The sequence below is a fragment of the Nematolebias whitei genome, chromosome 4, assembly GCF_014905685.2.
Source record: "Nematolebias whitei isolate Nwh7 chromosome 4, NemWhi1, whole genome shotgun sequence".
NCBI lineage: Eukaryota > Metazoa > Chordata > Actinopteri > Cyprinodontiformes > Rivulidae > Nematolebias > Nematolebias whitei.
In genome coordinates, this window is record NC_056501.1 from 56,156,714 (window position 1) to 56,170,704 (window position 13,991).

The window sequence follows — 13,991 nt, forward strand, 5'->3', positions numbered from 1 at the left end:
GTGGCCTTTAAACCCCAAAATACATTACGGCAAAGACTGGTTCATCCCAAAGATCCAGTCCCCCGGCACAAACAGAGTAATGTTGCCCAGTTCAGTGTCAGGAGGGCTGTGATCAGTCTTACATCGGGGAAACTAAACAGCCACTGGCCAAAAGGATGGCCCAGCATAGAAGATCAACATCATCAGGCCAGGATTCTGCAGTCTACACTCATTTCCAGGCCAGCGGTCACTCTTTCAGGGATGAATATGTTCACATCCTGGACAGAGAGGAACGATGGTTTGAGAGAGGAGTAAAGGAGGCCATCTTTGTAAAAAGAAATCGTCCATCATTAAACAGGGGTGGAGGCCTCCGGGTTCAACTGTCCCCCTCTTACAATGCTGTGATTGCTAGTATCACTCAACCCCCTGTGAATAGTAAGCAGCCATCAGTGTGCTGATGATCCATTGTTAGGCTGATGGTCCTTCTTGACCATGTGAGCAGCTGGTTTTGATTGTCAGCAGCAAACTGGTTGATCCACTCTGGGAAGGTGCTATTTAAGAGACTGAGCTGAATACAGCACCTCAGACTGAGGAAGTCTCTCGGATGAGAGATGAAACGTTTCTACATTATTTTTTTGCTTTTTCTTTTTTGTTTTTTGTTTTCTTGTTTTTTGAATGTCCAGAGGACCAGCTTGAACTTTTTTGGATTTTTCTACCTGGATTATTGAGCATGTATCAGGATATTTTAAATATACAGTTATCTACTGCAAACCCCGCCTTGTTCGACCACTTTGATCGGGGCTCTGGACCCCCACCCCCTCTGCTTGTTGATGTCCCGGTTTACCTGCAGCAGGCGGCGTTTCTGCCCGCCCAAAAACATAGCTCCTGGCACCGTGGAAGACGTGCCGGCCGTCTCGTGAGGATTAAAGCCAGCATCAAGCTCTCTGCTGCTTCGTCATCTGCTGCTGACCATCAGACGTTAAACTGTTCATCCGGATGCTTCGCTGATCCACTCAACTCCAGCCTGCTACAAGTGGCCGGGCCTGGTATGTGTAGCGGAGGCGCGCAGCGGGGGCGCGCAGCCGCTGTAGTTTTGGTCATCTCCAGTGGAACTTAACCAACTCCGGGTTGTCTGCTGCATCATCTCCTGCCTACCATCTGCTGGATATTCGTCTGTCCTGGTGCTTCGCTGATCCTGCTGGGTCCTGCCTGATCCCCGTAGTCGAGCCTGGCCCGCGCCGTGGGCGCGTGCACAGCTGCGGCATCTCTGGTCCTAGGAGGTGCGGTTCAAACTCCAAAAATCTGAAACAGCTGATCTGTGCTCCGTGCTCAGCTTTTCCTTCTGCTACTGGTCCTACTAAGATTGCTCTGCTGAATGTGAGGTCGCTGGCAAATAAAACCTTTATCTTAAATGACTTTTTCTTCTCCAATGGTTTGGACTTCATGTTTGTTACATAGACCTGGCTCGTCCCTGGTAAGTTAAGTGTTTTTCCTGAACATTTGCCAGTGGATTGTGCCTTTTTTAATGCTCCAAGGACTTCTGGTAGGGGTGGTGGATTATTAACAGTTTTTAAAAAGCTCTGGAACTGCAGACAGCTACAGGCTGTAGCTTTTCAGAGTTTTGAACTGCTGTACTTTGAGCTGGGCCGCTCCAACACTGTGCAGCCCGATCTACAGGCCACCCTCGTACAACAAAAACTTCATAAGTGATTTTTTTTTTACTTTCTGTCTGGAGTACTGCTCAATTACGACAGGGTCTTGATTCTGGGAGACTTTAATGTACATGTTTGCTGTCCTGACAAGCCTTTGGTGCAGGAGTTTCTAAATATGATACAATCTTTCAACTTTGTGCAAAATGTTGTTGGTCCAACTCATCAACAGGGCCGTATACTTGATTTAGTTCTGTCTCACGGTTTATCTGTTGTTAATCTGGAAATTGGGGATGCTATTGTTTCAGACCACAAACCCATTTCATTCGAAACCTCTGTTATTCATGAGTCTAAATCCCCCGCTCTAGCCAAGAGTTGTCAAATATTTAACTCTTCAACCGCTGCTCTTTTTTCCTCTGCATTCATTACTGATGCTGCCTCAGTCCCTGAAACCTCTGCCTGTATTAGTACGCAGGAGCTGCCCAGTAGGCATGATGCAACCTGCTCTAAAATTTTAGACCTCGTGGCCCCGCTAAAAATCAGGCGACCAAAGTGGGAACCACACCCCTGGTTGAACGTGACCACTCGAGCAGCCAAACGTCTATGCAGGAGAGCTGAACGCAAGTGGAAAAAGGACAAATTACAGGTTTCTTTTATTATGTTAAAAACATGTTTGAAATATTATCAAAGCATCGTTAAATCTGAAAAGAACAAATACTTCTCCCAAATCATTGCTTCAAACAGTCAAAATCCCCACATTCTTTTTAATACCGGAAATTCCATTTTAAACGTGCCTCGGTCTGCCAGCATGGAGGCCTCTGTTGACATCTGCAACGACTTTACCAGATACTTTGCTGATAAGGTAGAGATGATTAGGTCATCCATCTCCCAGTCCACAACTGACCCCTCTGTCTTTGTCCCTTGCTCAGCTGTCTTCAAACAGTTTGAACCCATTTCACTCCCATTTCCAAACAGTCGTTGGTCAGATGAAACCCTCTGATTCCCCTGCTGACCCCATTCCTGCGTCATTTTTCAAACAAGTTCAATCCACGATTGGACCCTCTGTTCTTTGTTCTTACTATTATAAATAGTAGTATTGTGACAAGTGTGGTTCCCAATTTTTTTCAAACATGCAGTAGTTCATCCGTTAATTAAGAAACCTGGACTTCATATCAAGTGGAGCATTAAGGCCAGCCATAATGCTCTGCTTGTGAAAGTAAATCTGTTGGGCATCACTTTGACACTCAGACAATAATTCTAAGTGTCACAATGCCGGACAGGACAAGGGGAAAAAAAAAAGAAACCTGGACTTCTTGACCCTTCGACTTGCTCAAATTTCAGACCAATCTCAAAACTTCCCTTCCTGTCCAAAATCTTGGAGAAAATAGTTTTCATTCAATTAAACAAGTTTTTGAATGAGAACAGAATCTTTGAGATTTTTCAATCTGGTTTTAAGCAACTCCACAGCACTGAAACAGCATTAGTAAGGGTTTGTAAAGATATTATGATATCAAATGATTCTGGTCAATTTGTGGTACTTGTGCTCCTGGACCTTACTGCTGCTTTTGATACTGTTGACCACTGTATCCTTATATCACGGCTGGAACAGTGGGTTGGGATCACAGGTGCTGCATTAGAATGGTTCCGCTGATACCTGAGTGGCAGGAGTTTTTGTGTCAAGGCTGATAATAATGTATCCGCCTCATTACCTCTTTCTTGCGGGGTCCCACAGAGTTCGATTCTTGGACCCCTTCTGTTCTCACTTTATTTGCTCCCACTGGGGTCCATCCTGAGGAAACATGGTCTTTCATTCTATTGCTATGCGGATGACTGTCAGATCTACAAACCGGAATCCAAAAAAGTTGGGACACTAAACAAATTGTGAATAAAAACTGAATGCAATGATGTGGAGATGGCAAATGTCAATATTTTATTCGTAATATAACATAGATGACAGATCAAAAGTTTAATCTGAGTAAATATAACATTTTAAAGAAAAAATATGTTGATTCAAAAATTCACAGTGTCAACAAATCCCCAAAAAGTTGGGACAAGTAGCAATAAGTGGCTGGAAAAAGGAAATTGAGCATATAATGAACAGCTGGAAGACCAATTAACACTAATTAGGTCAATTGACAACATGATTGGTTATAAAAAGAGCTTCTCAAAGTGTCAGTGTCTCTCAGAAGCCAAGATGGTAAGAGGATCACCAATTCCACCATTGTTGCGCAGAAAGATAGTGCAACAATACCAGAATGGTGTTACCCAGCGTAAAATAGCAAAGACTTTTAAGTTATCATCATCAACCGTGCATAACATCATCAAAAGATTCAGAAAATCTGGAACAATCGCTGTGCGTAAGGGTCAAGGCCATAAAACTCTACTGGATGCTCGTGATCTCCGGGCCCTTAAACGTCACTGCACCTCAAACAGGAATGCCACTGTCAAGGAAATAACAGAATGGGCTCTGGAATACTTCCAGAAAGCATTGTCAGTGAACACAATCCACCGTGCCATCCGCTGTTGCCAGCTGAAACTCTACAGTGCAAAGAGGAAGCCATTTCTATTTCATTTGTTGTCGTCATTCTTTGTTGAAATCAAGTCTCTCTTGTAAATGAGTCCTCAAGGCTCAATGGGATTTACCTGTCTAAATAAAGGTTGAATGAAAGAGTGAATGGTTGTTTTTCTTGTTTGTCTCTATGTGGCCCTGTGATGGACTTGCGACCTGTCCAGGGTGTACCCCGCCCCTCGCACAGTGATTGCTGGACATGGGCACCAGCGACCCCCGTGACCCAAAATGGAATAAGCGGGTAAAGATAATGGATGGATGGATGGATGGATGGATGGATGGATGGATGGATGGATGGATGGATGAATGAATTTCTAAGCAAGCTCCACAAGCTCAGACGTTTGCACTGGGCCAGGGGTCATTTAAAATGGAGTGTGGCAAAATGGAAGACTGTTCTGTGGTCAGATGAGTCACGATTTGAAGTTCTTTATAGAACACTGGGACGCCATGTCATCTGGACCAGAGAGGACAAGGATAGCTCAAGTTGTTATCAACGCTCCGTTCAGAAGCCTGCATCACTGATGGTATGGGGTTGCATGAGCGCTTGTGGTATGGGCAGCTTGCATGTCTGGAAAGGCACCATTAATGCAGAGAACTATGTTCAGGTTCTAGAACAACATATGTTCCCATCTAGACACCATCTCTTTCAGGGAAGACCCTGCATTTTTCAACACGATAATGCCAGACCACATTCTGCAGCAATCAAAACATCATGGCTACGTAGGAGAAGGATCCAGGTACTGAAATGGCCAGCCTGCAGACCATATATTTCACCTATAGAGAACATTTGGCGCATCATACAGTGGAAGGTGCGACAAAGAAGGCCCAAGACGATTGAACAGTTAGAGGTCTGTATTAGACATGAATGGGAGAGCATTCCTATTTCTAAACTTGAGAAACTGGTCTCCTCTGTCCCCAGACGTCTGTTGAGTGTTGTAAGAAGAAGGGTGGATGCCACACAGTGGTAAAAATGGACTTGTCCCAACTTTTTGGGGATTTGTTGACGCCATGAAATTTGGAAACAACAGAGTTTTCCCTTAAAATGGTAAATTCTCTCAGTTTAAACTTTTGATCTGTGATTTGTGTTCTATTTTGAATAAAATATTATATGTTGGCACCTCAACATCATTGCATTCAGTTTTTATTCACAATTTGTTTAGTGTCCCAACTTTTTTGGAATCCGGTTTGTACCTGCCTGTGAAACCAGCAAGTTTTTGCTCCATTCACCCACTGTTAAAATGTCTGGACGACATTAAGGCCTGGATGGCTTCAAATTTCTTAAGTTTTAATGATGAGAAGACTGAAGTCATTGTCTTTAGCCCTAGCTCTACTGCTGCCACTGATCCTGTCAACCTGGACTCTCTTCAGCCATGTCTTAAGCAGTTTGGTAAACATCTTGGGATGGTTTTAGACTCTGACTTCAAGTTTGACAAACAAATCCACTCTTTTCTGCAGAAAAGCTTCTTCCAACTAAGACAGGTAGCTAAGCTCAAGCCAGTGTTGTCCAGACCCGACCTTGAGAAACTAGTCCATGCCTTTGTCACGACCCGATTGGACTATTTTAATGCACTCTATGCTGGGGTCAGCTAGGCCTCCGTTTCACGTCTTCAACTCATCCAGAATGCTGTTGCTCGTCTTTTAACCGGAACTCGTAGGTCTGAATATATTTCACCAGTTCTGTCCTCCCTTCACTGGCTCCCTGTTCGTACTAGGATAGTCTTTAAAATTCTTCTGTTGACCTTCATATGCTTAAATGGCCTCGCACCCCTTTACCTCTCTGAGCTTCTGGAACCTTACGTTCCCTCTCGGGCCCTGAGATCATCCAATCAGCTGCTTTTGGCTGTTCCAAAAACAAGACTGAAGCTCAGAGGAGATCGGGTTTTTTCAGTCATGGACCCCAAACTCTGGAACAACCTGCCCCCCAACATCAGGCAGGCCACCTCCCTTCCTCACTTCAAATCTCTGCTAAAAACATATCTGTTCTCGCAGGCATTTTACACAGTGTAAATTGATCTAGTGTTTTTTGTTTTATCTGTGACCCTATGTTTTAAATGCTTTTTATTGATTCTTCAGTTATTATTATTAGTGTATTGTATTTTTTTTCTTTAATTTAACTCTCATTGATTGTTGTTGTTGTTGTTGTTGTTGTTGTTGTTGTTGTTGTTGTTGTTGTTGTTGTTGTTGTTGTCGTTGTTAAGTACTTTGATAACAGGTTCTGTTTTAAATGTGCTCTATAAATAAAGTTGACTTGACTTGAAGGAGTCCTATCGGGTCTTTTTGGCCTGTGGGACCCCAGAAGCATCTGATGGGTACCGGTAGTCCAAGCGACATGCCCACTCGGGTGGTCGCTGAGGCAAAAACTCGGGCATGGGAGGAGTTCGAAGAGGGCATGGAGAATGACTTCCGTACGGCTTCGAGGCGATTCTGGTCCACCTTCTGGTGTCTCGGGGGGGAAAGCTTTACACCACCAACACTGTTTATAGTGGGGGGTGGTGTGCTGCTGACCTCAACTCGGGATGTCGGTGGGCAGAATACTTTGAAGACCTCCTCAATCTCACTGGCACGTCTTCCACTGGGGAAGCAGAGCCTGGGAACTTTGGGTCAGGCTTTCCAATCTCTGGTGCTGAGGTCACAAAAGGTGGTTAAAAAGCTCCTCGGTGGCAGGGCCCCAGGGGTGGATGAGATTCGCCCGGAGTTCCTTAAAGCTCTGGATTTTGTGGGGTTGTGTTGGCTTACACGACTCTGCAATTTTGCGTGGACATTGGGGGCAGTTCCCCTGGATTGGCAGACTGGGGTGGTGGTCCCCCTATTCAAAAAGGGGGACCGTAGAGTGTGTTCCAACTACAGGGGGATCACGCTCTTAAGCCTCCCTGGTAAGGTCTATTCAGGGGTTCTGGAGAGGAGGATCCGTCGGACAGTCGAACCTCGGATTCAGGAGGAGCAGTGTAGTTTTTGTCCTGGTCGTGGAACACTGGACCAGCTCTACACCCTCAGCATGGTCCTGGAGGGTACGTGGGAGTTTGCCCAACCAGTCTAAATGTGCTTTGTGGACTTGAAGAAGGCGTTCGACTGCGTCCCTCAGGGAGCCCTGTGGGAGGTACTCCGGGAGTATGGGGTACCAGGCCCTTTGATATGGGCTGTTAAGTCCCTGTACGACCGGTGTCAGAGCTTGGTTGGCATTGCCGGCAGTAGGTCGGGCTCGTTACCAGTGGGAGTTGGACTCCGCCAAGGTTGCCCTTTGTCACGATTCTGTTCATAACTTTTATGGACAGAATTTCTAGACACAGCCAAGGTGTTGAGAGTATCAGTTTTGGTGGCCTTAGGATTGCTTCTCCATTTTTTGCAGATGATGTGGTCCTATTGGCTTCATCAGGTCGTGATCTACAGCTTTCGCTGGAGCGGTTTGCAGCCGAGTGTGACACGGCCGGGATGAAGATCAGTTCCTCCAAATCCGAGGCCATGGTCTTGAACCGTAAAAGGGTAGAGTTCCCTCTCCGGGTCGGGGAGGAGGTCCTGCCCCAAGTGGAGGAGTTTAAGTATCTTGGGGTCTTGTTCACGAATGAGCGAGAAATGGAGCGTGAGATTGATAGGCGGATAGGTGCAGCGTCGGCAGTGAAGCGGGCGCTGTATCGGACTGTCATGGTGAAGAGAGAGCTGAGTCAAAAAGCGAAGCTCTCAATTTACCGGTCGATCTAAGTTCCTACCCTCATCTCTGGTCATGTGCTTTGGGTTGTGACCAAAAGAACGAGATCTCGGATACAAGCGGCCATAATGAGTTTTCTCAGCAGTGTGTCTGGGCTCTCCCTTAGAGATAGGGTGAGAAGCTCGGTCAACCGGGAGGGACTCAGAATAGAGCCGCTGCTTCTCCACATCGAGATTAGCCAGTTCAGGTGGCTCAGGCATCTGGTTAGGATGCCTCCTGGACGCCTCCCTGGTGAGGTGTTGCGGGCACGTCCCACCGGGAGGAGACCCAGAGGGAGATCCATGACGCGCTGGAGGGACTATTGCCCCTTTTCCACTATGACGGCGCGGGTCGGATATTTCCGGCTTCACGCGCGTTTGAGGTCTTTCTACTGTCCCTGTGACCGGCTCGCCTCCCTAAATTCTGGCCCGGCTTCTCAAGGGGGTCCAAGCGAGCCGCACCATGACGTCAGAAACATTGTCGGTCACTGATTGGTCGGGGGGAGGAGTCTGTTGAGTCTTTCCAAACAACCCAATCCATCATTTTTTTCTCTACCGCTTGCCAGTAGCAATAACTCAAGGAGCGTATCTTTTAGTATTTTGAAGCTATAAAAAAACAATAATATCAAAGCTGTGGTCAAATGCAGAAGTGCAGGTGTTGTTGTGTTTGGTGGCCGACGAAAAAAGTCAAAGCGAGCTAGATGGAGGATTGGAGGGTGGTTTGGACACGGCCACTGCTCTACTTGAATCATTTATAGAAGATGGTGAGTGTTTTCTAACTTTAAACATATTTTAAGTGACTCATCCCATCGGTTCTGAACATATTTTTAACTAACAAAAGAGGCTGACGCCATAATAGGACAACGTCGGTGCTACGATGCTAAGCTAATTTGCATAAATGCTAACTGTCCTCCGGTCCTGTTTCTCACTGTATTTTATCCAGAACATATTTCAGCGCGACGGTTCATCTCTAAACTCCACATTAAACCCTCCAAGCCTCCCGGCTCCTGCCCCTGCTCCATCAGCGGAGTCTACACCTGACAGAGCTCCATCAGAGGAGTCTGCACCTGACAGAGCTCCATCACAGCCCAGCTGCACCTCACAGAGCAGCACAATGCTGCAGCTTCTGTGCTCGGTAAGAACAGATGCAACATGTTCCACATCACTTTATTTGTGCCGATAAGGACTTGATTTATTGTATTTTTAAAGTAAAAAAATAAAATGTTGAATAAATACTGAATTGGGATGAAATTATGTACTTTGTACACAGGGTCCCAGTTACAGACAACAAAATGTAAAAGAAAAACAGTAATAAGATCTAAGATATGAATTAAGAAAAATATCAACTAAAAAACATCTACTAATAAAACACTAAGCACTAATAGCAGTAAACAATCAAAACAATACGTCAAACAGCAACATGAACTTGAGTTTGAGCAGCCTCAATATATAACACTGTGAAGAATCACATCATGTTGCTGCTGATCTGTTTCATGTTGCTGTGTTCATTCGTGCTCGTCTGTTCACACAGACTCATGTCCGTGCTGCTGTTCAGCGTATTGTGTTTGTTTTTATGCTATTAGAGCTTATTATATTTTTAGTTGTTTTTCTTAGTTCATATCTTAGATCTTATTACTGTTTTTATTATACATTTTATTGTTGGATGTAACTGGGACCCTGCAAACATAATTTTGATCCACCACATGTACCACATGAGGTGCGAATGACAATAAAGAATATCTGCATCTGTATAATACTTTCTGATTCATATATCCACTGTTATTATTATATTATTTTCATTATTTTTAAATCAATTTATTTTTCATTTTCTTATTTGATCAGTTTCTTATTATTAATATATCTATTATAGCTGTTAGCAGCACCTTTCTTTGTTTTATGCATTTATTCAAAAACAATATGTAGCTTGAATTAACCACCTTTTTCTTCTTTCTAGACAAGAGAGAGAGAGAAGAGTCCAGTAAAGAAAAGTCTTATTTCATCACTGAATGAACATGAAGAACTGAACCGGACACAGCAGGAACAACACTTGTGTCTTCTTCTGGATGAAGCCCGTGAGACAAGGGACACACAGATACACAATCATTAGTTGGAGGCTGTATTTTTATTTTTCTACATTTTTCACTTCTTACTTTTCCTATTAAACAATTTTTTTCTTAAGCAGTGTCCTTGAACATTAAATTTCCTAAACAAATTTTACAATGTTAAGTTCATATAGTGTTTGTTTAAATTCATCCTGGAAGTTGAGAATAATTTCCAATTGCATTTGATCTTTAATGGATCCTAAGAAAAGATTACTAGAATCTGCTCAACTGTTATTATGTTATAAATTTTTTGGTTCTAGGATGAAGTGAGACAAAAACAGTCAAAAATTCAGAAAAGACAGTTATCATTTATCAGTTATCAATTATCAGTTATCGGCCGTACAACTGTGGCCTGAGAGATTCAGCTGAAAGTCCTGGTGCACCTTTTATTTGAACCTGCAGAGATTTGAACAGCTGATCTGAAGCAAACATGCAGGAGTTCAACTGAACTGACCACTCCTGCTGTGTTTGATGGTCTCCTCTTTCGCCATCTGTCCATCCATCCATCAATCCATCATCTTCTGCTTCAGGGTTGTGGAGCAGCATCTTTACCAGGGAGGCACAGACATCAACAGCCACCTCTTCAACTCTTCTAGGACCCCATGGTGTTCACAGACCAACTGACTATTTATTAAATAATATCCTGATGCTGCTCAATAATCCAGGTAGAAAAATCTAAAAAGTTAAGTCTGGTCCTCTGGACATTCACAAAACAAACAATACAGTTTATAATAAATAAACAATAAATGTTTTTTGTATGTTTTGTTTTCTGAATGTCCAGAGGACCAGACTTAACTTTTTTAGATTAATAAGTAATAAATTTATGTTTTTAAATTTAATGAAAGACAAATCTTTAAAATTTAAGGACAAAGGACAAAATTTAACCTAATTGTTTTCAAGTCTGTATCTTATTGTAAAAGCAGTTTCAAAGATTACAGCACAGTGTGATGTTTTGCAATTTTAACATGAACCTTGTGCATATCTGTAAATAATAAAAGTAAAGATATTTTTAATACATCTTTATTGTAAAAATCTATACTAAAATGAAAAACACATGGGTTTAAATCAGGCAGGGAAGGCATTAAGGTAGGATTATGAATCAGGTTTAAAAGTTACAGCTCATGAGGTACTCCATTAGAGCATGACATCTCTTCCACAACATCGTGTGACAAAACCTTCAGGGTGTTCTTCTTCTAATACGTTTAGTGGTGGCTAGTAAGTAGCTTAAGGGAGCACTACCGCCACCAGGTGGTAAGACGAGTTGGATTCTAGTCCCCGCCTACAGAGCCGGTCCAGAAGTGTAAATGGAAACGCAACAGACCCGAGCCGATCTGAACCGACCCGAACTGATCTGATCCGCACTGTGACAGTGGAAAAGGGGCATATGTTTCTCGGCTGGCCTGGGAACGTCTGGAGGAGCTGGCCCAAGTGGCTGGGGAGAGGGAAGTCTGGGCCTCCCTACTTTGGCTGCTACCCCAGTTGTCCTCCAATGCAAGAGTTGGGGGTTCGAATCCACCAGCAGTCACATGCCGAAGTGTCCCTGGGCAAGACACTGAATCCCTCGTTGCCTCAGATGTGTGTCCCATTGGTGTATGAATGTGATAAAGCACTGATTAGTCTCTTTAGAATGATTTGTTCAATTAGATTTGTAGAGATCTAGTAGAGTGCTGTATGAATGGGTAAATGAGGACACAGATTGTAGTGTAAAGCGCTTTGAGTATCTCGATAAGATAGAAAGGCGCTATATAAGTACAGTCCATTTACCATTTACCCCCACGACCCCAGATAAGAGGAAGAGAATGGATAGATGGATGTCCTTCCTGACACAACCACAGACCACTGATCTACCACAGCCCTCTGTGTGGAGCAGAGAGCTGCAGATGCTGGGGGTTTAAGGCCTTGCTGGGGGACCTGAATGGGGCAAATGAGGGTGGAGGCAGGTGTGGGTGCTTCACCTTTCCCACCCACATTTTGATGTTGTCGGTCATCTAGTTCAGTTGAACTAGCAACCTTCCGATCACAGGCGCACCTTCTCTAACCTCTGCACCACCATGAATGGTTATGAAATTAAATCACATCTAGCAGCATTGATTTCCTGTGGTGTTCTCTAAGGCAGCGGAGCAGAGCGAATCTGTTAGAAAAGGAGCTTCGCTGCCTTTACAGGGTGTCATGAAGGGGACGGGTTGTCCATCATGAAGAGCAGTTTGTTTTGTGACTTCATGTCCCTCACTGACACAAAGGTCTCCAAGCTCTGCCTGAGTTTCTAATTGTCTAAGGATTATAAAAATGGTTGTGGTGCTACAGTTTTTGTGTTGTGGAGCTAAAACCTTTTTCTCTCAAATGGAAACCTGAATTTGCGAGGTACACACACACACACACACACACACACACAGCTGAGGAATAAACAGGTCTCTCTTGAAAATGAGTTCTCGTGGCTCAATGAGACTAACCTGGATAAATAAAGGCTAAATGAAAAAAAAAAATAAACACGTCTGTGAAGAAGTGCCTTCAGTGTCATTAAACGAGCTGCTTGGTGAAACAAGCACTGCTTTTTCCTGGCATTCTGCCTGACCCTCATTTAAAACTTGATTTAATAAAAAATACTAATAATTTCAATACATGTAATTAAAACAATGTTTCATTTTTAATGTTTTAATGACTATAATATATCTATAATCATAAAACTGATATTTTCACACAGCAGTAGTTTTTGTTTTGAGATCAAATCTACTAAATGATGTTGAAGTTTTGTTTCTTTAATGGTGAAACCAGTGAAGTTTTTCGTGACGTCTGTCTTGAACCATCCCATTCCTTTATGCTGTTAATTATCAGATTTATCTGTCCTTAAAACCAAATAGTTCCTACTCCATTCACCCTCTGTTAAAATGTCTTAGTGACATCAAGGAATGTCCTCATATATGTCTTGCTGTCCTCATACATGTCTTGTCAAGGTCAATCAATCAAGGAACCAATCAAGGAAACACACCTGTGTTTAATACAGTGTGATTTGATTTAATATTTTACAGTTTTTGTGTTTTTATGTTTTTCTTTTGATGCTTTTAATTACATTTTGTTATTTCTTTAATTACTCACTTTGAACTTATTGTTCATCACTTTGGTAACAGCTTTAAATGTGCTTCATAAATAAACTTGACCTTCAGTTATCTAGTCAGAACAATGTAAATTTGAGTTATGTTTGGTCAGTGAATGTCACAACTCAAATCCTGCTGTTAATGACTTTAAGGATCTGTTTTATATTAGCCATGGTGTTTTACCGTCGTTAGCCTCTAGCTAAAATGCTAGCTGCTTTTTGTGTGTCTGTTTACATTTTAGCTCTTTGTCTTTGCAGAACACGAGAGAGTTTAGCATCGAACACGTCGTCGATCGTGGAGCGTAACCGACGTCAGAACATGGCGCTGAGCCCTGGACACCTCGGCATCACCGGTGGCAGCGGGCCTCCTTTTTCTTTCCACACCATTTCAGAACCTACTAGCACCCAAGCAGAGAAGATCCAAAAGCCCAACGCTTGCCTTGCATCCATTACAAGCGTGTAGCGTTGGAGCGGTGCCCGGACAGTTAAAATAAAATTCAAGTTTCATCATCTTCAAACTGACTGAAACGGTGGAGCAGTGGTTTCCTCTGATGAGACACTGCATCAAGAACCGTGTCTAACTTCTATAAACAGAAACACAGACGGGCCAGACTGACGTCACTCAATCTGTAGTTTACACACTACTGCTGTTACGTTGTTTTTGTAAGTGTGTGTGTGTGTGTGTTTGTGTGCGTGCGTGTGTGTGTGTGTGTTCTGTTATCTCAGGTTCTTTTATCTTCACTCCCATCCTAATTGCTCCAGCTCAGTGTATTTCCTTTAAGCGGTGCTACACACTGAGGAGCTGCAGCTCAGCGTCTGATGGTCCAGGTCCGACAGCACCAAGTCCAAAACCTGCTGATGGTCCAGGTCCGACAGCACCAAGTCCAAAACCTGCTGATGGTCCAGGTCCGACAGCACCA

General features: G+C 43.5%; 1 protein-coding gene across 1 annotated transcript in view; it reads left to right on the top strand.

The window, feature by feature from the left end:
• Positions 1 to 13,534, top strand: part of LOC119408333 (storkhead-box protein 2) — a 32,499-nt gene extending 18,965 nt beyond the window's left edge. Inside the window, exon 3 of the mRNA XM_037675129.1 lies at positions 13,330 to 13,534. Within this exon, the coding sequence (XP_037531057.1) occupies positions 13,330 to 13,534 (205 nt within the window). The remainder of the gene's footprint in view (positions 1 to 13,329) is intronic.
• Positions 13,535 to 13,991: the final 457 nt, after the last annotated feature.